Source organism: Odocoileus virginianus, chromosome 2, assembly GCF_023699985.2.
Source record: "Odocoileus virginianus isolate 20LAN1187 ecotype Illinois chromosome 2, Ovbor_1.2, whole genome shotgun sequence".
In the NCBI taxonomy this organism is placed as follows: Eukaryota; Metazoa; Chordata; class Mammalia; order Artiodactyla; family Cervidae; genus Odocoileus; species Odocoileus virginianus.
The window spans coordinates 13,307,259-13,332,688 of NC_069675.1; the positions used below are offsets into that span (position 1 = coordinate 13,307,259).

Here is a 25,430-nt window from a genome sequence, read left to right on the forward strand (position 1 = left end):
CTAGACAGAATCGAAGGGAAACAGAACTCAGAGAGGAAGGAGAAAAAGGACACAGGATGAAGATGGGTGAACTGTTTGAGTGTAAGGGCCATGATTATTCAGCTTTGTGGCTTAGTCCTGGTCCAGTGCCTGGTACATCGAAGGCACTTAACGTGTATTTGTGAGGTGAAAGGATGGCCGGCTGGATGATGGATGAGGGCCGTCTTATAAGAGAGAAAGCTTAGTCTGAGGACAAGATGGTTAAAATGTCCATGTAACAGATACCCAGAGAAAATGATGGCCTCTTCTTGCAAAGTCAGACTTCTGAGGAGCGGACTGCGCTGTAGCCTAGGAGAGGCAAGGTACCTAAGCCAGGAATGGGGAACTTTGGGATGACATAACGAACTCTGGGGGTCACTTCCCTTTTCATCTGGATAAAAGGTCTTTGGGGAGACAGCTGGCTGGGAGCACCTGTCCCACCAGGGTGAGCGTGCAGGATGAAGACTGCCAATAGCGAGGTCCTCGATGCGCACTTCACGGTGGACAAACAGAACGTCTCCCTTTGGCCTCAAGGCAAGCATCAGCCTCTGCTCAGAGCCTGCTCAGGGCTCTGTGGGCAAACTTGCAGTTGGCTGCTCCTTCACCAAACGCTCTCCTCTGCTTCCTGCAGACCCTCCTCCCAAGACATGTCCGTCCCAGATTCTGGGGAGACTCCTCACGGTCCGCGCTGTGGTCGTCTTCCTGACGCTGGTCATGGTCACCTCTGTCCTGCTGCAGGCCATTCTCTGTAAGTCCCCAGCTTTGACCTGGGCTCAGTCTTTCCCCAAGGCCAGGGGTCCTTCCCCTCTCTGATGCACTCTCCCGCCTCTGGCTTTTTCATGTATCTTGTTTCCTCCTCTTTCCATGTGCAGTCAGAGAGTTGGCAGTAAGACCAGCTGCTTCTCCTTCCTTTCCAATTCCGGGGAGATTTTCCTCACTGGGATCAGCATGCCTGTGCTCAAAGGTATGCTCTTTCGTTCCTAGGAAAAGTTCATTCCGTCTTCATCCTGGGTCACTTTTCTCCTTCCTCTCCGAGCTTTGTGTCCCTTTGATTCAGAGCCTTGTGGTGAATCCCCAACAGTGAGTATAATGATTGCTGACCCCATGAGGGGCGGGGTCCCAACTGTAACTTCATCCCCAACTGACTAGGCCAGGCTAGGGTTAGGGAACATCTCCCCCCACCCCACAGGACCCTTTCTTGCTGTTCTCACTCTCCTGCTCCCACAAAGATCATGTCAAGGGAGATGCCCTACTTCTTCACTGGATGTGTGACTTATCTTCCTTCTTCTTCCTGCTTTGCCAAGCCTGCTTGGCTTCTGCTGCTGGTAGAAGCTTCTTCCTCTCATTAGGCCTCCAGATAGCAGACAGAGGGAACGTCTGTCTTCTCCCTTCAAGGCCCCAGCACACATTTGGACTTGGACTTAGAGGCTCTGAGTAGAATCTCCCCTGCTCTGAGTCCACTGGTATACTTTTGGTTTCTTCTGTGGCCTGAGCCTGTAGCCTGAGCAGACAGTAACAGCGGGTAGGACAAGGGAAGAGGAGAAGTGGTTTCATAATTCTCCCTTCTCGTTTTCCTCTGGAGAAGAAATCACCTCCAGACAAGAAGTCTTCATGGCTGGCCCCTCTGACGGCCATGAGGGACCTATGGGCAGTCATGGGGGGGACGGTGCTTCCCTAGCTGATGGGCTCTGTGGGGGTCTCTGGAAAGAGAGGGCTGGGAGTCAAGTGATGGGGCCCAGTGTGACGTGAGAAGGATGACGGGGTGACTGGAGGCATCTCATTACCAAATGTGCCTTGAACATGCAAAGGAAATATAGGACTGGATTCTAATCCCCTCTTCTGCTTACCTATGAGAGCCTCAGACAGAGATCCCGTGATTTACCAATCTTTGCATGATCTGCATCTGCAGAGTCCCTGGCACATGGAAGGTGTCCATCCCATGATTGTTGAATGAATACATTGTGACTGAATAGAGGGTAGGCAGCTGCTCCTTGGGCTGGGTCCTTGGGAAGCTTGAGCCCATACCTTCCCCCCCCTTCCTTTCGTTACCCTGGGAACACCCCACTCCAGTCCCTGAGGGTCCCTGCAGCTGACCTCTTGACTTCCTCAAATTCAGATCCCTGGTTCATGGGCACAATATCAGATGTCAAGACCAATGCCCAGTTGCTGAAAGCTCGTGTGGACAACATCAGCTCCCTGAGTTCTGAGATCAAGAGGAACAGAGGTGGCCTGGTGGCAGTGGGCATTCAGGTCCAGATGGTGAATGCCAGTTTGGATCGCATAAGTTCTCAGATCCGGAGGTTGGAAACAGGCTTGAAGGAAGCCAGTGCACAGCTGCAGGTGCTAACAAGTAGTTGGAAAGCAGTTGATGAGTTAAATGCCCAAATCCCAGAGCTAAAACAAGATTTGGATAAAGCCAGTGCTTTAAAAGCAAAGGTCCGGGAACTCCAGAGCGGTTTGGAGAGTATCAGCAAATTGCTTCAACAGCAAAGTAAGTGACCCAGAAAAGAGCATTGCAAGTTGGCCAGTGGCCCATGGGACCTTATTAATTTCAGGCATGATGCCGTTGAGCTGGTGTGTGTGGAGGAAAGCATGGGCATGGCTGGAAAGTTAAGAAGAGAGGGCTCAGCACTGGAGTTGGGGAGGACTTGGGGGCTGTTCAGGAGAGAAGGAACCAGGGACCAGCCGGGGCTCCCACACCAAGCCACAGAATATGAAGACATAGGGAGTCTCTCTGTCTGGGTCCAAACCTCACCATTCTCCAGCAGCTCCTGCCTAGGGCTCAGGGGCTCAGCCACTTGTGATGGTCAATGGAGAGACGGGTTCTTGATCCATCCTCTCTCACTCTCCCCTCTCTGAGTCCAGAGACTCTACCAATCTCAGATTTTCAGGATCTGAGGGACTGTCCCCAGTTGGTCCTCCTACACAAGGACCAACGGACCCCAGAGCCCAGCCCCATTCACTGTATTTCTGGGATCCTGCTCAAATACTCCCACCCAGCCAGCACCAGAGAAAGCAGGAACACCAGAGTTCACATTTCACCCTTGTTCCCAGATGACATTCTCCAGGTGGTTTCTCAAGGCTGGAAGTACTTCAGGGGGCACTTCTATTACTTTTCTCAAATCCCGAAGACCTGGTACAGTGCCCAGCAGATCTGTATATCCAGGAACTCCCACCTGACCTCGGTGACCTCAGAGAGTGAACAGGTGAGTGCTGTCCCGTGGGCACTAGGAAGGGGGTATATTGGTAGCTATATCAGACAGGATGGGCAATATGATGCTTCATTGACAAATATTCCCAAATATCAGTAATTCTTCACAATCACTTCTCACTTACACACTCCGTGTCCACCAAGGGCCAGCAAGGGGTTTTGCTCATTGTGGCTACTTAAGGGATTAGGCCAGAGGAGATTTCGTATCAACACACATTTCCACAATTGCTGAGGTGAGAAAAGGGAACATGATACATGTTGGCCCTTAAAGCCTGGAAACAACACATTTCATTGGCCAAACACATGATGCAGTATTTGCAGCTTCAAAGAGGGCAGGATAGTGCAGCCTTTCCATGTGCCCAGAAAAATAAAAATATTTGTGAATAGCCTTAATGACACCATCTAGCCCAAGAAATCCTCTACCTGGTGAGACAGAATATTAAACAAGATCCTTTCATCTTAAGTGGGCCAACAGAGCGGGTCAGAGTCAGAGTCAGGATGGAGTCCCAACCCTGTGTCTGCGGGTGCAGGGGCTGTGGCCGAGGATGGGGGAAGATGCCCAGAGAGACAGGCGCTCTGACGCCTCGTCTCTGCCTACTGTCTTCCTGCAGGAGTTTCTCTACAGGACGGCAGGCGGACTTCCCTACTGGATCGGCCTGACCAAGGCAGGGAGCGAGGGGGACTGGCACTGGGTGGACGGCACTCCGTACAACAAGGTCCAGAGTGAGAAGTAAGTCCTCAGAACCCGCTGTCCCAGGCTGACTTTCTTGGGCTGGGTCCGGGGCACGAAGGGTGGGGGGAGAGTTCCACTGACCCCAGGGTTTGCCTTTCTTCCTGTCCTTGATCAGCAGGAGCATTGACCAGAGATCTAGCTAATCTCTGCCACTGATTGGCTGTGGAACTGGGGACAAATCCACGGCTTCTCCATGCCCTCTGGGTTTGGCAGCATGGCCGTCCACTCAGCCTTGGCAGGGACCTCATTCTAAATCTATGTCTCTGCACTGTGGGTTCCTCTAGGGCCTTGAGGGTGGTGGGCTGGTGTGGCCCTAAGCTGGGGGAGATTGCAGGCTCAGAGGTTGATGGATGACTGGTCCTCTTCCTCTCAGGCATGAAAAAACTTGCAACCCTACCACCCCAGCCCAAAACGGGGGTTGAAGTCTCATTCACTCACTGGAAATGCATTTTGCTTTCTTTTTTCCTTCGGTAGGTTCTGGATTCCAGGCGAGCCCAACAACCATGGGAACAACGAACACTGTGTTAACCTAAAGACGTCCGCACTGCGGTCATGGAATGATGCCTCCTGTGACAATACATTTCTTTTCATCTGTAAGCGATCCTATAAACCATCAGAACCATGACCAGACTGGCCCCTGTGCTAGCACGTTAAGCTCCAGTGCTCATTGAATTCAAGGAAATGCTCCTCTCTCCCTTGTCCTCCAAGGTGATTTTGAACCTTAATTTTTCATGCTTTCAAATTGTCCTGAAGTCATCCCAGAGTCCATCTGCCTTGGCTGGGAGTTCTCTGGCCTCACAGTGGATATCCTTTCCCAGAGTCCACCTGCCTTGGCTGGGAATTTTCTGGCCTCATAGTGGATATCCTTTCCACTCCAGCTTCAAAGGCAGGTGAAATGGAAAGGATATCTTGGGTTGAAATGCGGAGGTGAGGGTAGAGAGAATGAGAAGTTTGCACTGCCCCAGTGAGATGGACCAAGATACACCATCTGGGGCAGCACCCTGGGGAGTCCGTCCCTTTGGAGAAGCCTCAGCTTTACTGGGTGAAATTTGTGTACGACCATCCCAGCGATTCTCCGGAGACTGAGACCCCGGGCATTTCCAGCTGATGCCCCAGAATCCCCAGTTGCCTTCCTAAGAGTTCTCAGTGGGAAGAGCTCTGCTCTTGGGAGGCCCTGTTCATGCCATGTACCCATGGCCCCCATCATCCTTATCCTCCGAGACCCGAGCCCCTTCCTCCCTGGGACAGGCTTGACTGGTTCAGGTCAGGGGCTGAATGGAAACGTGTCTCTGCAGACCTAGACCAGTATCCATGTGCTTCTCCCTACCCATCACTTGCTGGGTGCTCCTCCCCGGGTCCCAGTCTCTCTGCCTAGCTCCTCTGCCTTGCTCCCTGGGCCTCCTCTTTCTTCTGCATCTCCTCTCTCCCCAGGGGTCAGGGGAAGCGCCTTCACTGGAGAGAGCACCCCAGCTTCATTAGAATAAAATGCTGCCTGGGAACATTTTTTTCCTGGGGGTACAGGTGGATGTGTGGGGTGGAGGGAACATTTGCTCCATTGGATATGAAGTTCTGGGGTGTCCTCAGGAAACAGTTAGGGGTTCAAATAACAGTCAGAAAGTCCCAGTCCTGGAAATGCCATAAAACATGAGCAGTACTTATCTTTGGTTTTTACTGAAATGCAGCCGGATAGGACTGCAGTGTCTGGCGTGTCACCACCCTCTGGATGGTCTTTCTCCTTAGACATTCACAGACCAGCTTCTGTTCTCTGGCTTTGCACTGGATGGGGAGGTGCGTCAGGTCTCCCATTCTTCACAGAGACCCTGATCACAGCCATCAGGTCCAAATCTGCCATTCAGGGGCCGAAGCAGGGATCCAGGCTGCACCAGAGTGGAGCAGAGAAGAAGCAGAAAGGGGTGCTCTGTGAATGCCTGGCAGGCTCAGCGGAGCGGGGTCCTCGTTAGATGCCCTCTTTAGGGTCCTGGGCAGGGAGGATGTTTTTCTTCAGTGACTGTGACCAGCAGAGTGGTGTTCTGGTTGTGAAGAGGCTGAAGTGGAGGGATATTAGGAGGAAGCTTGAAGGAACAGGGGGCAAATGGGCTTTTAAAAAATGTGGTGATGATGAGGAATGAACAGTCAGTGATGGGGCTCATATGAGAGCATTTGCCCAAAGCTCCAGGGACGTCTGAAGTCTGGGGGGTGGGGGCACATCAGGGAAGTGAAGACCGGCGATCACACAGGGTAGGCTGTGCGGGCCCGGAAGGTATCTGCATCTTCTCTAAGAAGTACTTGGCTGTCCTTACTCTTCATAATTTGAAGTGGCAAATTATGGGAGAATATTACTTCTTCCCAGTGTCAACTACCTGCTCACAGCACTAGCTGACGGAGAAATGAAATACAAGTTGTAGGCTCAGGGCTGCTTCTAGGGAACTATCCCATTGTGTTTCCAAACCTGACTCTGCTCTCCATCCTACTGTCATGCCTGACCTGTTAGTCACCATGTCTGGGCTGCCATGTTTTGTGTGTTATTTTTCATTAAAAATTTTTTTAAATTATTTCCTGAATGATTACTTTTTATTCACTTTTTGATGTGGTTTTATTTCATTTTTTAATTAATTTATTTTAACTGGGGGATAATTACTTTACAATATCATGATGGTTTTTGCTATACATCAACAAGAATCAGCCATGGGTGCACATGTGTCCCCCATCCTGAACGCCCGTCCCACATCGCTCCCCACCCTACCCCTCTTGGTTATCCCAGAGCACTGGTTTTGAGTGCCTTGCTACATGCGTCGAACCTGCACTGGTCATCTATTTTACAAATGGTAATACACATGTTTTATTTATCTGTTTGCTTTGGGCAGTGCTGGGTCTTTGTTGCTGCACACAGGCTTTCTCTAGGTGAGCGGGGCCTACGCTCTGGCTGTGGTGAGTGGGCTTCTCACTCCGTGGCTTCTCTTTTTGTGGAGCATGGGTTCTAGGCCCACTGTGCTGTGCTGTGCTTAGTCGCTCAGTCATAGACTGTATGACCCCACGGACTGTAACCTGCCAGGCTCCTCTGTCCATGGGGATTCTCCAGGCAAGAACACTAGAGTAGGCTGCCATGCCCTCCTCCAGGGGATCTTCCCACCCCAGGGATCCAACCCAGGTCTTCTGCATTGCAGTCAGATTCTTTACCATCTGAGCTACCAGGGAAACCCAAGAATACTAGAGTGGGTAGTCTATCCCTTCTCCAGGGGATCTTCCCAACCCAGGAATTGAACTGGGGTCTCCTGCACTGCAGGCAGATTCTTTACCAGCTGAGCTACCAGGGAAGCCCAAGGCTTCAGTGTTTGCCGAGTACGGGCTTAGCTGCTCTGCAGCATGTGGAATCTTCCCAGACCAGGGATTGGACCCGTGTGCCCTGCATTGGCAGGCAGATTCTCAACCACTGGATCACCAAGTAAGTTCCTGAGCTGCTGTGTTGAGTAGCGTGTGACCCTGCCCCACACTCCAGCTTCCTCCCCAAGGTAGGCACTTGTCACTAGGGCAGTGGATTCAAAGGTTTGCATTGTAAGACCTAAAATTTCACTTATTGCCATGACATTTTTTGGGTCTTGCTGCTGCTGCTAAGTCGCTTCAGTCGTGTCCGACTCTGTGCGACCTCATAGATGGCAGCCCACAAGGCTCCCCCGTCCCTGGGATTCTCCAGGCAAGAACACTGGAGTGGGTTGCCATTTCCTTCTCCAACACGTGAAAGTGAAAAGTGAAAGTGAAGTTGCTCAGTCATGTCCAACTCTTAGCGACCCCATGGACTGCAGCCTACCAAGATTCCTCCGTCCATGGGATTTTCTGGGCAAGAGTACTGGAGTGGGTTGCCACTTTTTGGGTCTTACAGGGCCCCCGAAGCCTAACTATGGGTTCCCCCACTCTCACCAGATGTGTTCCCTGACCTGGCCAGTTCCCCTTGACTGGACCAGCTGATCTCCACCCAGTTTTCAACCTATTGGTTTCCTCTAACCTGCCAGTACAGAAATTATTCAAACAAGTCAGTCATATCCTCTTGCAGGAACCAGGGGCACCTTATCCTCTTGTTGCTGCAAAGCCTGTCTCCCACAACACTTGCTGGTTCCCTCTGGTTTCAGGTGTAACACCCATGTGGCCTGGCATGGTATCCAGTGTCCTCCTCCAGACTATGACTATGTGTGACTAATAAGATGCTGTGAGTCTTATGTGTCCAGAGTAAGATGCCATGCATTTGGCCACCTTGTACTGTCTGGGGCAAGAAATGCCTCCCTCACTGCTATGGACTGATTGAACCCACTCCCTCACAATTCTTATGTTAAAATCCTAATCCCCCCCTCCAAAAAAAAAAAAATCCTAATCCCAATGGGATAATATTAGGCGATGGAGCCTTTTGGAGGTAATTAAGTTATGACCAACCTAGATAGCATATTAAAAAGCAGAGACATTACTTTACCAACAAAAGTCCATCTGGTCAAAGCTATGGTTTTTCCAGTGGTCATGTATGGATGTGAGAGTTGGACTGTGAGGAAAGCTGAACGCCGAAAAATTGATGCTTTTGAACTATGGTGTTGGAGAAGACTCTTGAGTGTTCCTTGGACTGCAAGGAGATCCAACTAGTCCATCCTAAAGGAGATCAGTCCTGGGTGTTCATTGGAAGGACTGATGCTGAAGCTGAAACTCCAGTACTTTGGCCACCTCATGCGAAGAGTTGACTCATTGGAAAAGACCCTGATGCTGGGAGGGATTTGGAGCAGGAGGAGAAGGGGACGACAGAGGATGAGATGGCTAGATGGCATCACCGACTCGATGGGCATGAGCTTGAGTAAACTCCAGGAGTTGGTAATGGACAGGGAGGCCTGGCGTGCTGCGATTCATGGGGTCGCAAAGAGTCGGAAACGACTGAGCGACCGAACTGACTGAAGTTACCAGAGTGAAGTCCTCACGATGTGATTTGTGCCCTTATAGGAAGAGACTGAGAGCTTGCCTCTCTCTGCTTTCTGCATTTACAGTAAGAAGGCTATCTGCAAAAAAGAGAAAGAGATCCCTCCTCAGGAACTGTGTCCACAGCATTCTGACCTTGGATTTCCCAGCCTCCAGAACTGGGAGAAAGAAATTTCTCTTGTGTAAGCCTCTTAGTTCATGATGTTTTTGTTTTAGCAGCCTGGTTTGACTGAGACACTCACCACTGGGGTAAATAAGAAGCAATCAGAACAAGGCTGGCAAGGACTCTCTGGTTGGTTCTGATGTGAAGGGAGGTGTGGGACTATCTGACCACTTTTCTAGGAAAGAATTTGAACCTGGAAACACCTGGGGATTGAAGCAGTTCACAAAGAGAAGTCAAGCTGGAAGGCCCTGAGTTAAAGGCTGGCGGGGTCACCACCGGGCAGCTGCAGAAACTCGGAATTCACAGAGGCTGTGAGGCAGAGCGGAGGAGCACACAGAGAATATATCTTGCAGAGAAGAGAGAAAGGTGCAGAGGTGAGGGTAGGCGAGACATAGAGGGCCGAGCAGCAGAGTGAAGGCTGGAGAGCCTGGCTGCTGAGGTTCCTGGCGCCACCTTAGCGGCAGCCAGCCCTTCTGACACTTCTGGGAGGGGCCCGCCACTCCCAGCTGATCACCCTGTGCTGCCAGGCGTTGATATGGAGGATCGAAAGCTTCGGGAGCATCTGAAGCTAAGGATCTGCATCTCCAGGAAGACAGCCCCATACCACTCAGCAGAGACAGGGAAAACCAGTGTGAGAGGTCCCCACTGGTGTTAAGGGATCAGATATCCATTTGAGTTTTTCTGGCCAGAAAGAGAAATACTCTGCAAGGATGTAGTAACTTCTTGGTGCTTCTTCCTGCTGGCAGATGATGCTCTTGTAGGAGAAATGAAAGCTGGGAGCCTAGAGTGGGAAGGGCTTGGACACAGGGGAGGGGGTGAGAGGAGGAGTCCTGCTGACCAGGCCTGGAGGACTATGACCCTTCCCACCCCAGTCTCCATCCTTACAGCTGAGCAAGGGTTCTCTACAGTTCTGCTTTGGAAGCTCTGTCAGCTTCTCAGTCCCAGAAAACAGGTCCTGAGTTAGCTGATGTGGGCCCTTCCTGTATGTGGGGAAACAGAAACCAAGGCAGGCCCTCTCTTTTCCACTGCCACCCCTGGATGTCTAAGGCTCTTGAGAGTACCTCTAGCAGCCCCCCTCCCACATGGACACTGCTGGCGTCTCAGGCAGAGCTGTTGATTGACTTTACATTTTCCTGTGTTTTCTCCTCTCTTCTCAGCTTTCAACTGCCAGGAGGTAGCAGGGTGGTGGATGGTGGATCTGCGTTCTTCCCTCACACATACACCACCCAAACACACACACACACACACACATACACACATGCACACATGGCACACATATACACATATAAACACACATACACATATACATACACATCACATACACATATTCACAGGCATATACACATATGTGCTCAATCACTTCAGTCACGTCCGACTATTTGTGACCCCATGAGTATCTTGCTAGGCTCCTTGGTCCATGGGATTATCATGGCAAGACTGCTGGAGTGGGTTCCCACGGCCTCCTCCAGGGGATCTTCCCGACCCAGGGATGGAACCTGGGTCTCCTGTGGCTCCTGCATTGGCAGGTGGATTCTTTACCATGAAGTCACTTGTGAAGTCCATATGCACATAAACACACATAGGTATGGACACATACACACATCCATACACACACACAAATATACACATACACACATATTTCACAAAACACACACATCATACACACATACACACATCCCCACATTACTGTGGCATCATGAGCTGGGCATAGGCAAGCCCTCCTCTCCTCACCCTGCAGATGGGCTGTGCCCCTGGCTGGCTGTGGCTGTGTGGACACTGGCCATTGATGACACAGGCTGGACCCAAGTTGCTCTCCCGGCCCGGCCACAGAAGAAGGCACATTCGGCCTGGCTTCTCTACCCTGGAAGCTGGGCAGTGGGCTTCTTGGGTGGTGCTTGGGGCCCTGTTGGGAGGCTGACTCCAGCATTTGGGAAAATGCTGTAGGAATTGGATACCAGGGATGAAGGTGAAGATGGGAAAAAGCAACACAATTGGGATGGAACAGTCCATTTATAAGGTAACTGACATCTCGTAAATGGCCCACTGGTGAGATAGGGGACAAATACATAATTAGATTTTTATGTGTTAAAGAAAATGTGATCCATTTCAGTAAGATGGTAACCCTCTGAAGTGATGGGGGAGTGAGCAGTGAGAATCTACCGTCATCCTCAGAGCTGACTTCAGGAGGCCTGCCTTGACCAGCCAGGGCAGGTACTGATTCTGCCTCATTGGTCACCCCATGAGGGTGGGGGCCTGGGGCTGCACAGCTCCCCTGGGACACCTCACTCCCAGGTCTTGGCCCACAAGCAGAGGCACCCCCTGACACAGTCTTCGTCTCTCCTGGGAGTTACAGGTCTCATCGTGAAGCGGCACACTGGCTTATACAGCAATTTTGGCGAAGTCAGTCCTGAACCTGATCAGCTCAGGGGAGCATGAATCTAATCACCTAGGGGTGAGATCTTGGATCAAGCTGGGTCCTATTTGGTATTTTCTGACATAACTTTTGACACCAGATGTGTGGTGTTTTCTGAGACCAACCAGTTCTCTGACATCAGCTGTCTACTGCTGCTGCTAAGTCACTTCAGTTGTGTCTGACTCTGTGCGACCCCATAGACGGCAGCCCACCAGGCTCCCCCGTCCCTGGGATTCTCCAGGCAAGAACACTGGAGTGGGTTGCCATTTCCTTCTCCAATGCATGAAAGTGAAGTCGCTCAGTTGTGTCCGACCCTCAGCGAGCCCATGGACCGCAGCCTTCCAGACTCCTCCGTCCATGGGATTTTCCAGGCAAGAGTACTGGAGTGGGGTGCCATTGCCTTCTCCGTGAGTGACTACAATTCAATTCAATTCTGACACTCACCCATGGAGTGAGTTAGGGGCTCAGTCCCACAAGACAGCCCCAACTTCAGATACTTCGTGCAAGCAGGGTCTCCAAGTGACCACACTTCTGCCCAGCAGACTGCAAATCTGGGGGACCCCGTGACCCTTCCCAGCTTGATAATTCACTAGAATGACGCACAGAACTCGTGAAAACACTGTACTTACCATCACAGGTTAGATGGAGGATAAAAACAAAGAGCCAGATGAAGAGGAACAGAGGACAAGGTGAAGGACCCAGAGCATGGGGGTCTCTGTCCCCATGGAGCAGGTGTGCAGTAGCCTTTTGGGTAGGTGGGTTTGTTCACCAGCCAGGAAACTTCCTGATGCTCTCTTGTCGTTTATGGGCTCTTATAACCCAACGAGAGAGGTGAGGGGTTAGTCTTTCTAAGACTGTCTCCATCTAGAAGCTATCTAGTGGTCTGAGTCCCCTCATCAGCATGAATGCAAATATGGTTTAAAAGGGTTAGTTTTGGATAATAAAAGACATACTTGTCACTCAGAAAACTCCAAGGCTTTGGCTTTTAGGAGCTCTGTTCCGGGGACTGGGATAGAGACCAAATAAGTGTTTTATTCTGTTATAATCCCTTTCCCATCACACCTGCTGTGAGGTCCTGAGTGGGCAGAGAGTCACCTCAGCCCTTCCCATGACCTGCAGACACCTGCTGCGCTGAGCCAGCCTCCTCCTTACTAGCCTCCTGTTACTTAAGAGAGTCTGAGGCTGGAATTAAGACTCAGCCATGGGTCATGAGGATGTTCCTCCATGCAAAGTTGAGAAGCAATCCCGAACTCCCTTCTAAGTGGCTGGTGAAAGGTGTCTGTGACTTTCGGGCCGAGGCTAGTGTTTGAGGCTACCCTGGAGGGCAGGGGTGGGGAGGTTGGGGCTGAGGGAAGAAGGAGGATGGGGGGGCCGACGGGCACTTGGGAGCCTTGAGGGGAAGGGCCCAGATGGGGCACTTCTGCAGAGTCAGCAGCGGGGGAAGGCAGAGTTTGTAAGGAGTGACTCGGGAGCATATAAACCCGTATCGTGGCTCTACTTCCCCACTGCTGGTTCACAGCGTGGCAGGGAGCTGCTCTGGAGGATGAAGGAAGCAGAGATGAGGGTTGACCAGGTCCACTTCTGCACAGACAACCCGAGTGTCTCCCTGTCCTCCCAAGGTGAGAAGACTGGGGCCTCAGCCTGTCCTCAGCAGGGCAGGTCCGGCCTGCTGGGCCCTGGCCCCCCGCCGTCTCCCTAGGCCCTTGCCTGGCAGGCTCAGCACTGGCTCAGCACTGGCTCGGCTTCCCGAATAAACAGGTGGGGCTGAAGGTGGGTCAGGCAAGGGCAGAGTGCCTGTGGCCCACGCCGAGTCTTCGCGTGAAATCTCCCCTGACTTTTCCCTGGGGGCTGGCAACCTGGCCAGAGAAGGAGAGTGAACAATGAATTCAGGGGGACCTGGTTTGAAACCCCATCTCTGCACACTGGGCTGGCCCTGTGAGGCCTCGGGAGCTGTGGTCTCTCCATTCTCTGTATACTCAGCCCCCAGGCTCCCAGGCACAGCCCTGCTTAGGACACCCATGTCAGCTTGTGGGAGCAGCAGCAGCCCCCCAGGGCTGTGAGTGTCTCTCTGGTCAGGATTCACGCAGCAAAGCTGGCCCTGAGATGCTGAGGTCGGGGTTCCTGCTGTGAGCCTCCCTCCCCCACTCCCTCCCTCCCTTCTGCTTTCATTCAAACAATACCTTTGTTGTCTTCCGTTGCGCCAGGTCTGTGCCCTGTGCACAGCCTCCAGGCTCAGGTGGTGGTCTTTTCTGAGCCTTCTGTTGCTACCACAGCTTCCATGAGCCCTGGTGCACATTCCCAGGTGCTCACTGCCTTTCTCCAGGGTGAGCGGGGCAAGTGTCCTCCGTCCTATGGGACAGGCCAGGAGAGTAAGCCTGAGGCGCTGCAACTGTCCAGCCCACACGGCAGCCCCCTCCTGGATCCTGGCTTCTCCCCTGCAGGACTGGACCCCGTGGCAGTGGTTTCTGCAGCCCCCAAGATGCCCAGGCGTTTGAAGGCCACCCTGGCCTCTTTGGGTGTATTCATGGTCTTCTGTCTTGTGACTCTCTTCGTTGTGGGTAAGTTCCTGGGTGACCTGAGCCCCTCTGGCTTTCTCTCCTTCCTGCACACAGGCCCCAAAGAGCCCCAGACACTCCCCTTCTACTCCTGGGGTCACTCCACCTCCAGTCCCAGGCCCAAACCAGGGCTTTCCTGGGACCCAACCAAGGTCATTGTCCAAGGGGAGGTTCCCAAGGGATGAGGCCTGTGAGGGGAACTCTGAGGGGATCGTGGTGCCACTCCTCCATCTCCTTCTGGAGCCCTGACTCGGGGTGGGGCAGCCTGGGGATTGTGCTGATGTGGGGACGGGGTATCTCAGCCCTACAGCACCCGAGACCTGCACTGGAGACACCTGCCTACTTCCAAGAGCTTCTGGGGGACAACCATACTGGGCAGTTTCTCAAGGAACCCGACTGTAAGTAGCCGCCGTGAGGGAGGGGAGGGAGCCAGAACCCTGGATGCTCAGACCCCAGGACACATTTCTTCCTCCTCAATGTCCTCAGGCCCCTAAATGGTTTCCGTTCTCCTCACAGAAAGCCAGTATCTTTCTTATAAATGGCTTTTTTTTTTTTGAGGTACAATTGACACATAATAAAGTATACATATTTAAAGTGTACAACCTAAGTTTTGACAAATATATAGATGCATGAAACATCATAATCAAGATAATGGATATACTCAACCTTCTGACCCCAAAGTTCACTCCTGCCCTTGGCCATCCTTCTTCTCTCCTCCTCCCTTTGTTCCCAGGCCACCACTGATCTGCTGGCTGGGATACAGATGGCTTGACTTTTTCTGGAGTTTTATATAAAGAGATCTAGAGTATGTACTCTTTCTGTGACTTTTATCAGTCATGTGATTTACCAACATTTTTTTAGTCTATGGCTTCTCTTTTCATTCTCTTAACAAGATTTAAGTTTTGGTGAAGTCTGATTTATCCATCTTATCTCTTTTATGGATTGTCCTTTTGGTCTGGTATCTAAGAAATCTTTGCCTATACCAAGGTCACAAAGACATGCCCTCAAGTTTGCTTCTGGAAGTTTTGTAGTTTGGAGGTTTTACATTTAGGTCTATGATTAATTTTGAGTTAATGTTTTGAATATTGATGCAAGATATGGACTGAAGTTCATTTTTTCTTTTTGCAAATGGGTGTACAGTCGTTCCAGCACTATTAGTCGAAAGTTATCCTTTCTCCTTTGTATCTTTGTTGGAAACCAATTGTCCATATTTGTGTGGATTCTCTCTTCTGTCCCATTGATTTAAGGCCCTCCTGGTCTTACCTCAGCACAGCAGCTCAGGTCTCACATACCTACCTAGGCAGGGCTTAGAAGCAGGTTAGGAGTCCTCCAGAAAGGGTCTCTGCTTATTCGGGTCCTTCTCCCTGTTTCTGAAAGGAGGCTGGAATGGGCGCCTCACACCGTGAATGTCTGAGCTCACATTTTAGCTCATCGGTGCACAGAGGGTGCAGCTAGCTGCAGGGGGTTTGGTGGGATGCTGCAGTTTCCTCGAATGACCCAATGACCAAAGCCTTTCGCTAGGGTCTCCCATATCCTCAAATGGTTCGCTAGGGACCCTTGCACTATGTAGCACTGGAGGTGCCATTGCAGGTCAGGGTTCAGTGTCACTGGAGGACTTCCACACGGCCCTGTACATTGAGCAGAATACTTCCTCCGTGGGTACCTATTTTATTTTGTTTCTGTTTTGGTTACTCCCCCCCCCACTCCCATGGATTTGAGATCAGAAAATGTCTATGTTTGTGGCCTACATAGTTTTTAGGAAGTCACAACTGTGAATCAAGAGGCTTCATGCTTGGTGTATAAATATAACATTGGACTAAACATGGGCTTGATTCATAGCTGTTGCCTTTCCATAATGACCTATTAATATCTAATGGTGAAACTTCAGTGGAATTAAACATCAACAGCTCTCAGTGATCTAATCAGTTATTTTCAAGTTCAATTAGAATGGCAGAATAATCCATTAGCCAAGTATTTCAATCCTTCTGCTTCCTGGTTTACTAAGCAGACCTTTATTTCGTTTTTGGCTTTACATTCTCAGGTGGTCCAGCCCCAGGGCCTGGGCGGTTATAGGCTGCTTGAGGAGAGCTCAGGGTTGTGCTGCAGACATTTACCTTGGAGATTTTAAGAATGCTTCCCTACATGATGGGCCTCTTTGGCTGCTTTCTCCATTTCCTCCCTCCAGATCCCTACCACTCAGTCAGGGTGGTGGACCTCCGAGAGGCTGTCCGACTGTTTAAAGGACATGTGGAAAACGCCAGCACCTGGAGCGTGGAGATCCAGCTATTGACGTGCAGAGTGGACAATGTCAGTTCTCAGATCCAGATGCTCGGCGGTGATCTGGAAAGTGCCAGTGCTGACATCCAGATGCTAAAAGGCCTCCTGAAGGACGCCAGTACCTTGAGTTTCCAGACCCAGCTGTTAAAGAGTTCCTTGGAGGAGACTACTTCTGAGATTCAGAAGCTCCAGGGAGATCTAGAAGAGGCAAATGCTTCAAATTCCCAGATCCAGAGTTTCTTTAAAAGCAGTTTAGAAAACACTAGCATTGAGCTCCATGTGTTAAGCAGAGGCTTAGAAAATGCCAACACGGAGATCCAGGTGTTGAAGGCAGGATTAGAAACGGCAAATGCTGAGGTCCGATTGGCCAACAGTAGTTTAAAGAATGTTAATGCCCAGATCCATGTTTTAAGAGGTAATCTGGATAGTGTCAGTGATTTAAGGGCCCACCATCAGGTTTTAAGGAGTAGTTTGGAAAGCACCACTGCTGAGATGCAGAGGTTAAAGGGAAGTCTGCAAGATGCAAATGCTTTAAACTCTCAGACCCAGACCTTTATAAGAGGCAGTTTAGATAACACCAGTGCTCAGATCCAGGTGTTAAGAAGTCATTTAGAAAGGGCTGGAGGTGAGATTCACTTGTTAAAAACAGATTTGGAAAATGTCACTGCCCAGACCCAAACAGCAAACAGTCTCCTGGAGCAGACAGATGCTGAGATGAGAGTGTTAAAAACAGAGCTGAAAAGTGCCGTTGCCTTAGGTTCCAAGATTCAGGTGTTAAATGGTCTTTTGAGAAATGCCAGCCAAGAGATACAGACGTTAAAACAAGGAATGAAGGATGCCGCAGCCTTACATTCCCAGACCCAAATGTTAGAGAGGAATCTGCAGGAGGCCAGAACTGAGATCAAGACATTAAGAGAGGATTTGGGGAACACCAAAACCCTGACAACAACAATCCAGGAGCAGCAGAGAAGCCTGGAGGGCTTCCGCACAGCCCTGGCTTCACAGGAGCAGCAGCTCCAGAGGACCCGCAGTAAGTGCAGCGAGGGGGCCGGGGAGGACAAAGCCTCCTGTCTCTTCAGCCTTTTGCTTATTTCAACATGCATCCCCGGGAAGGAGTGTGGGTGCTGGAGAGGGGCCGGATCCAACCAAAGGTGGTGTAATCCCTGCTTACTCGCTGACCAGAGTGACAAAACCTACATCTGGGAAACAAACGCGGTCTGGTGTATAATAGGGACAGAGTGTGCTAGCAGAGCCAGACAGCCTGATTTCTGACTTCTGACTAGCCCAGATGCTGTGGTTTTTCTCAAGTTGTTCACCTTCTCTGAGCTTCCCTTTTCTCACCTGCAAAGTGGGGAAAATAATAACTTGCTCCCCAGTGAGGATCAAATGACTTAACACATATAAAGCATTTAACAAAGTACTGCATTCCTGTATACATCTGACAAAAATTTCCTGAGGCCCTAGGATGTGTCAGGATCATAAAGGTTAACAAAATGTGATGCCTGCTCTTGAAGCTTATAGGCGGGTGGAGCAGCCTTGCACAAAAGGCCTGAGAGGTGCAATGTTGGGAGTATGTCTAAAAACTGCGGGGTGGGGAGGGGCAAAAGAAAGGACAAGAAGGGGTCTTCTCAGGGCTGATGTCCTTTGGTGCAGACAAGGATCTTCCAAGGAGGGAGGCAATTTTCTGGAGGAGAAAAGATCAAAGATGCTTCAGTGGGAATTTGGCCTTTGAACTGAGGCCTGAAGGATGAGTAGGTGTTTTCCAAGCAGATAGGATAAGGGAACAGCAGGTCACAGGCATGGAGATGTGAATCTTGAGGTTCAAGAAACTTTTGGCAGGTCTGTCTGACTGGACCATGGCCACGAGGGCAGTTGAGGAGACGCAGGCCGAAAAGACAGTAGGTAAGGGTCAGAGCAGTGGCTTTCAAACATGTAATCACAGCATAAAATTCATTTTACATCATGCTGTTTGTTGTTCAGTTGCTCAGTCATATCTGACTTTTTATGACCCCATGGACTGCAGCATGCCAGGCTTCCCTGTCCTTCACCACCTCCCAGAGTTTGCTCAGACTCATGTCCATTGAGTCAATGATTCCATCCCACCATCCCTAGTATAATTATGTGTCTCTCTCTCTCTCACACACACATTTCAAAAAGCAAAGCTTTTACCACATGAATGCACTCGTATTTTATTGTCTAGTCTCCAAACTCCCTCTCCCCGCAACAACTTCAACAAAATCCACCAGTGGGTTGATGATGGCAGTTGAAAAAACACTGTGTGAGAAAGGGAGACAGCTCTGCAGAGACACCAGCTACATGTGGAATGGCTCTGAGTTCAGGTTTCATCCTTTTGGAAATGAGTATTTGTCGAAGAATTTCAAGGAGGCTGACTGGATGGGTCTATAGACTGAGACAGGAAATAGAAGGAGAAGACAAGCTGTGAGGTTTGAGCATGCTGAATCTGAGATGCCATGGGGGTATTCAAGCGGCCATCACCTGGGGGCTGTCAGGGGTGTAGGAGAGCAGTCCTGCTGCAGACAGAGATGGGGACCCCTGGGTATGTTGGTTCTGGTTGTGGCAGTGGGAATGCAGGAGTTTGCATGAGATGAGATGCTTCGTGAGAAGGAAGCTGAGGGTGGAAATAGGAAGTCAACTTTTAGGTGGCAAGAAGGGAAAGAAGTGTTTTTGAAGGAGACTGGAGAAGGCAATCTCAGAGGCAGGAGGAGAATTCAGAAGTGTGCAGTTGGGGAAGCCAAGGAAGGACAGCATTTCATGAACAGAGTGGCTGGTTCTGGCAAATGTCTAAGAGCCCCAGGTAAAGAAACCAATAAGCACCCACTAACTCTGGGCAGTTAGCAAGTCATTGGAATAAAGTTTCAGTGGAGAGTTGTATGTGGCCTGGAGGCCAGACCACAGTCAGTGGGAAGTGAGAGATGAAGGTGCCCCAGTCCTTCAAGGGCCTTGGCTGAGAAGAGAAGAAAGATGAGGCTGAGGTGAGGGAGATGGGAAGGTAGAAGAGGGGTTAAAAAACAACCTGTGCCATCCATACTTATATCTCAAAACCTACACATTAATTGTAGATGTGGCAAATATTCAAAAAGAGAAAGATGAGAATAAGACAACTTGCATTTCTGTAAAACATCTATTGAAGAAATAACCCACTGCTAATATTTTGGTGAAATTCCTTGAGAGGGCTGGTCTAGGTTAGGCTAGGCTTGATCTGAGGGTGAGACAAAGGCACCAGCAAAGAGGGAGAAGATTGAAGGAGAGAGAAAAGAGAGTGGGGCAGGGGTTGGGGAGACAGTGTTGGAACCTGGGAGACAGAGAGAGAGAGGAGAGAATGAAAAGCACAGCAGAGTGATTGGCCTTGAAGGGCTGGGACAGGACATGAACCTCTGAGGCTGGGAGCAGAGGAGGTGTGGAAGTGGACGTTCACCCAGGTTTGCAGATGCGGGTACAAGACAATGAGGGAGCAGATATTTAGTGATGTCTTTGTGGAGTAAGAGGTCCCTGGTCAAAGGTGACAGAAGAGGGAGAGCGCTGTGAGGGAGGGGGCCATTTGGAGCAACCGCTGAAATATGTGGCTGACAAATGAGGGGCTTGGAAGACAGCAAGGACCCGCTCTGCTGTTCCACTCTGTCCCCGTCTGGCTGTTGGAAGCCTGGAAGTCTTCCCTTCTTGACATGTCTCCCATGCCCCACCCCGCTGTCCTCCTCACTCCCTCCGCCTTGCTCCTGCTTTGGTAGGGATGAATATTTCTCCACCTTGGGGACACGCTGGAATCACCCCATGAGTTTTTATAAAACTGAAGCCTGTAACCCACCTCCAGAACTCTAACTTTTCTTTGGGAGGGCAGGCGCTTATTCTGGGATGCAGCCCAGCATCAGAATTAAAAAAAAAAAAAAAACAAGACTCCCTAGGTGGTTCTAATGGTCAGTTAGAGCTAAGAACCATTAGTTTAATTTTTTTTCTTAAAGGGCCAAACAGTTGATGTGTTGAGCTTCTGGCTGAACAGTCTGTTGCAACGTCTCTGCTGTTGTAATGATTAAGCAGCAGAAGACCATCTGTCAACTGAAGGGCATGGCTGTGTTCCATAGGTATACAAATTCTGTAAAGTAACTATCCTTCAATTAAAAAATAAGCTTAAAATTAAAAAAAACCTCATTTGTGAAAAGAAGCTGCTGGCAGACTCTAGTCTGCCCATTCTTGGTTTGGACTGCTGTTTCTCAGACTTTGGAGTGTATCAGAATCACCTGGAGAGTTTGTTAAATGAAGATTGTCAAAAAACAATTCTGAATTCAGCCAGGCTGGGGTGAGTCTGAGAACTGGCATTTCTACCAAGCCCCAGGTGCTAATGCTGGTGAACTTGGGACCACACTTTGAAAAATGCTGGTTTACACACTCACCATCTATCATTCAATCATTGGTAACTGCGTTGTAACTGGTGACTCTGGTCCCATTAAGACTGCCTTCTTCCTGTTCAGCAACTACTCCATCACGAGGCAAATCTGAGTATATCATGATCTTTCTTCAAACCCTCCAGGGCTTCCCACTGTTCCCAAGAAAAAACCCAAACTCCTTCACACAGGATGTATGATTTAGCACTGGTGAACCTGTCCAAGTTCATCTCCCATCCTTTGTGCTTTGACCGTGTGTGCGTGCATGCCTAGTTGCTTGACTTGTGTTCAACTCTTTGTGACCCTATGGACTGTAACCCTTCAAGCTCCTCTGTCCATGGGATTCTTCAGGCAAGAATACTGGAGTGGATTGCCATGCCCTCCTCCAGGGGATCTTCCCTACCCAGGGATCGAACTTGCGTCTCCTATATCTCCTGTATTTGCAGACAAGTATTTTACCACTAATGCCACCTGGGAAGTCTGTGCATTGGCCATAAAGTACTTGAACAGATCAGGCTGCACCATGCTGTTTCACACCTTTGTGCTTTTGCAATGACTCTCTCCCCTGCCTGGAATTCTCTCCTTGCCCATCTGGCAAACTCTTTCTCAGTCTTTGAAGACTCAGCTCAAGTGAATCCTCACCTAGTGTCCTTTCTGAGCCTTGTTTTCAGCCCAGCCGAAGGAGACCACACCCCCTTTTGTGCCTCTAACTTGCCATGGTTTCCAATCAATCCATCTTCAATACCATTTTTATGTCTGTCTCATTTGCTGGACAGAAATTCCCTTGAGGGTATGAATCATGTCTAATTGATCTTTGTATAAAGGTTCCTGATTCATAGAAGTTAAGGTATATTGAATAAAAGAATACATGAATGAATGAGTCTGTTTTGGCACCATTTCAAGGAGCTGTGATTAGGAGGCTGTCAAAGAACAGAGTGTCAGGACAGAGGGGGATGAAATAGTCGAGGGAATCAGGGCGTGTGCTCATAGGATGAGCCGTTAGGGTCTGAAATTGTGAGGTCAGGCAGAGCGGGGGTTGACAAGGTCCCAAGTGTGGTTCTTGGTGTGGACAGCTGAAGTAGATGGAGATGAAGTCAAGGGAATGAGTGAAGATACAGGATGGCTGTGAACTCTCCCAGAAATGAAGGGAACTGAGATGCAGGGGACAAGCAGGTGATAGAAATGAGTTGGGAAAGTGAGTAGTATAGCTAGGAAGCAAGAGCCTTGAAAGAGTATGGCTGGGTAGCAGAGCTGACTGAATACCCCTGGAGTGATGGAGCCAGATATCCCGAGCTGCTCCCCTGCTCTGTGGGGTAGTGCACTGGGGGTGCAGCCTCCCAGACTGTGGCCCTTTAGCTGAGGGCATCAAGTGTTTCAGGGTCTTGTGACCCTCAGTGGTCAGTCCCTGGAGGGAGCAGGATCTGCAGCCAGCTCCTGGTTCTCTCTCCTTCCCCACCTTTGCTCCAGATCAACTTCTCCAGCTGATCACGAAAGACTGGAAGTCCTACAATGGGAACTTGTATTACTTTTCTTCTGCCAAGAAGACGTGGCAGGAGGCTGAGCAGTTCTGTGTGTCCCATGGAGCCCACCTGGCCTCGGTGACCTCGGAGGAGGAGCAGGTCAGAGCTATGGGCTTGGGGTGCTTCTTCTGGGACTGATGTGGGGTCAGGGGCTTTGTGCTTTGGCCTTCCCCTCTTGGAGTGGGCGTGGCAGTCCTTCACATCTCCTCTGTCAGCCAGAGAGCAAATATTTATTGAATTCTGATGAACATCTTGCACAGGACGTATAAGCACTGACAGCAAACCCAATGTCCTCAGTGAACGAGGGAGACCCCAGGGGGGCCAGCAGAAAGGAAGGGCAGAGGGAGGGGCACCAGGTAACTGCCCTCAATGTGCTGGGTGCCTCCTTCCTCCTCCCCATCCCCTCATCTTCCTCTCAGGCTTCCTCTCTAGTTGTCAATCTTGACTTTAATGTCAGTTCATCTCATGGCTATGGAAGGCCCATGAGCAGACAATGCAGGCTTCTTGGGAAGGTCAGACAAATATATGAGTTTGAGGCCATAAAGACAGCTGAGCACCGAAGAATTGATGCTTTCAAACTGTGGTGCTGGAGAAGACTCTTGAGAGTCCTTCAGACTGCAAGGCGATCAAACCAATCAATCCTAAAGGAAATCAACCCTGAACATTCATCAGAAGGACTGTTGTGGAAGCTGAAGCTCCAATACTTTGGCCACCTGATGCAAAGAGCCAACTCAATTGGAAAAGACCCTGATACTGGGAAAGATAGAAGGCAAAGGAGAGGGGGACCTCAGAGGATGAGATGGTTGGATGGCATCACTGACTCAATGGACGTGAATCTGAGCAAACTCTGGGAGATAGTGAAGGACAAGGAGGCCTGCTGTGCTGCAGTCTATGGGGTTGCAAAGAGTTGGACACAATTTAGTGACTGAACAACAACAAAGGCAACAGGGCACCAGAGTGGCCCATATGCCAAATGTTCTTTATCAGAATTTACTAAAGTTACTGACAAGGACCCCACTGTATGTTTGGCCAGATTTAACTTACAGACCTACCCATCCCTTGGGGTTTTCCTGAGACTGTTCTTGTCTGTCTGTCAAATGACATGCTATTTTGTAAAACGCATCTTAAAAAACATGGCCAGGTCTGTCTTTGTCCCAGGAAATCCACACTCCTCATCAGGTAAACATGGAAGAAGCGGAACTTCCCGGAGGTGACCTGTCTGTTGCCCTAGCTCTGGAAAACCAGGGAATCCATGGCGGGGGTGCAGCTCCTGAAGCGTGGGCTTCACACTGCTGGGACTGGGGAGAGCACGGCATGGATTCCTCTTCCACGTGGCCTGGTGAACAAGCTCCTCACACGAGCTCACGGGACACTGCCTTTTCTCCACAGGCATTTCTGATACAGTTCACGGGTTCCGTTTACTACTGGATTGGCCTCACCGACCGCGGTACGGAGGGCCGCTGGCGCTGGACAGATGACACACCATTCGATCATGCTGGGAGCAGAGCGTGAGTCCTGCCTCTGTCTGGTGCCGTCTTAGGCACTGGCTGGGACAGGTCTGTCTAGAGACTCTGTCCTGCGTGTGTATCCCTGTCCAAGAAGTGTTAGCATTGTGTGTGATCTATGTGTATGATGTGCATGTGTGATGTGTGTATAAGGTGTGTGTATATTTGACTGTGTGGTTGATGTGTGTGGTTGTGTGTACAATGTGTGTGTATACCAGCATAGCTGTGATCCTTGCCTGGACCCCTTCACGGGGGCATCAGAATAAGACAGGTCCTGGGGCTGGCAGGCGCCCTGTGACGGGGTATTGCTGTTTTGGATTTTTTTTTTTTTTTTTGGCCTATCCTATACCCTACCACGTAGGCCTGGGCCTGAGGAGCCTTGCCCCCATCTGAAGGCACTAAATATGAATTCTGGTGGGGGGGACTTGTAACTTTAGACACACTTACCATCCCTCCATTCTCAGTAATGAAGGACAACCTCAGCAAAGCCACCCTCAGGGCACCTGGGGCCACCAGGGGTCTAGGGACCCATGTCACTTCAGCTCCTCATGCCACAAGCAGGGGGAAGGGACACTTCCTTCATCAGCAGAATGAAGCCCTCTTGTTGCCAGGTTTTGGGATCAGAATCAGCCGGACAACTGGCCACACGGTATTGAGCGGTCGGAAGACTGTGTCCAAGTGCAGCGGAAGTGGAATGACATATCCTGTTCCGCTCTCTGCAACTGGATCTGCAAGACGTCTGTGGGCCAGCTGTAGCCCAGGGGCAGGTGGGACTGAGGCCCTTCTCCACGACGCCTTGGGAGCCGCTCAATCAACTGGTTCGCTGGGGCCTTCCATTCAGCCTTTGCTTTTCCTGACCTGTCCTTTTGAAATAAATCTTTGGAATATGTTCACCTAACGTGACCCAGCACGACCAGCAGCTTCTCAAGGAGGAAAAAAAGACTTGTGTCTCTATATCCTCTCGGCAACCAGTGCAGGGCTGTCAGATGGTGGCTCCTCAATAAATACTCCGATGAACCAAAGTTTGGACTTGTCTCCGCGACAGCCACCAGGCTTGCTTCTCCCTGCTTTGGTTCTCCTTCCCTCAGGGTTCCTTCTGTTCTGAGATAAGGATGTCTTTATTTAAGGGCTTTATAGCTAGGCCCTTTCAGTTGGTTTGTTGCAGACAGCAGAGGTTGACCCCAAACTACAATGACTGGGCAGCGTACATGTTCCCAGAAGTCACAGCCACCCAGGTGTTTTTGGCACCTCCTTTGTTGGAGACGGGGCTGGAGCTGGAATTTTCCAAGACCTTTAAAGTCACTCCCCAAACTCATTTCTTCTCAGTGCTGGCTTTACTTGTCTTCAGACTGTTAATTCTCAGGGACGTTTCTCTGACTTTTCTTGCCCCCATTAACCCTTCCAGGGACTCAGCTTTCTGCCAGCTCAGCTTAGAATGAGAATTTCTAGAGCAAGTGTTTTGCCTCAAATCCTGGGGTCCTATCCTTAACGTGCCCAGGGAACCCAAGACACATTTCTAGAGTTCTTTCTCTGCCTTACCCTGCATTACTTTATACTCTGGCCTTTTTGGGTGTGTTCATGGTCTCCTGTCTTGTGGCGCTCTTCTTTGTGGGTAAGTTCCTGGGTGACCTGAACCCCACTGACTTTCTCTCCTTCCTGCACACAGGCCCCAAAGAGCCCCAGAGACACCC

General features: G+C 50.3%; 2 protein-coding genes across 5 annotated transcripts; both read left to right on the plus strand.

Moving 5' to 3' along the window:
* Positions 1 to 350: 350 nt before the first annotated feature.
* CD207 (CD207 molecule) lies at positions 351 to 6,514 on the plus strand. 3 transcript variants are annotated; one of them, XM_070473030.1, is made up of 6 exons: positions 351 to 766; positions 891 to 982; positions 2,135 to 2,509; positions 3,073 to 3,224; positions 3,841 to 3,959; positions 4,437 to 6,514. In XM_070473030.1, the coding sequence occupies exons 1-6, from the start codon at positions 477 to 479 to the stop codon at positions 4,585 to 4,587; spliced, it is 1,179 nt and encodes a 392-aa protein (XP_070329131.1). In that variant the 5' UTR covers positions 351 to 476; the 3' UTR covers positions 4,588 to 6,514. The 3 variants fall into 3 exon arrangements, with proteins under 3 accessions (XP_070329131.1, XP_070329143.1, XP_070329135.1); XM_070473042.1 differs by lacking the exon at positions 891 to 982 and having other exon boundaries at positions 354 to 552; positions 650 to 766; XM_070473034.1 differs by lacking the exon at positions 891 to 982 and having other exon boundaries at positions 435 to 766.
* A 6,461-nt stretch (positions 6,515 to 12,975) lies between these two features.
* Positions 12,976 to 24,761, plus strand: CLEC4F (C-type lectin domain family 4 member F). 2 transcript variants are annotated; one of them, XM_020872915.2, is made up of 7 exons: positions 12,976 to 13,104; positions 13,927 to 14,043; positions 14,343 to 14,438; positions 16,226 to 17,347; positions 22,182 to 22,333; positions 23,624 to 23,742; positions 24,351 to 24,761. In XM_020872915.2, the coding sequence occupies exons 1-7, from the start codon at positions 13,029 to 13,031 to the stop codon at positions 24,493 to 24,495; spliced, it is 1,827 nt and encodes a 608-aa protein (XP_020728574.2). In that variant the 5' UTR covers positions 12,976 to 13,028; the 3' UTR covers positions 24,496 to 24,761. The 2 variants fall into 2 exon arrangements, with proteins under 2 accessions (XP_020728574.2, XP_070332540.1); XM_070476439.1 differs by lacking the exon at positions 22,182 to 22,333 and having other exon boundaries at positions 24,351 to 24,439.
* Positions 24,762 to 25,430: the final 669 nt, after the last annotated feature.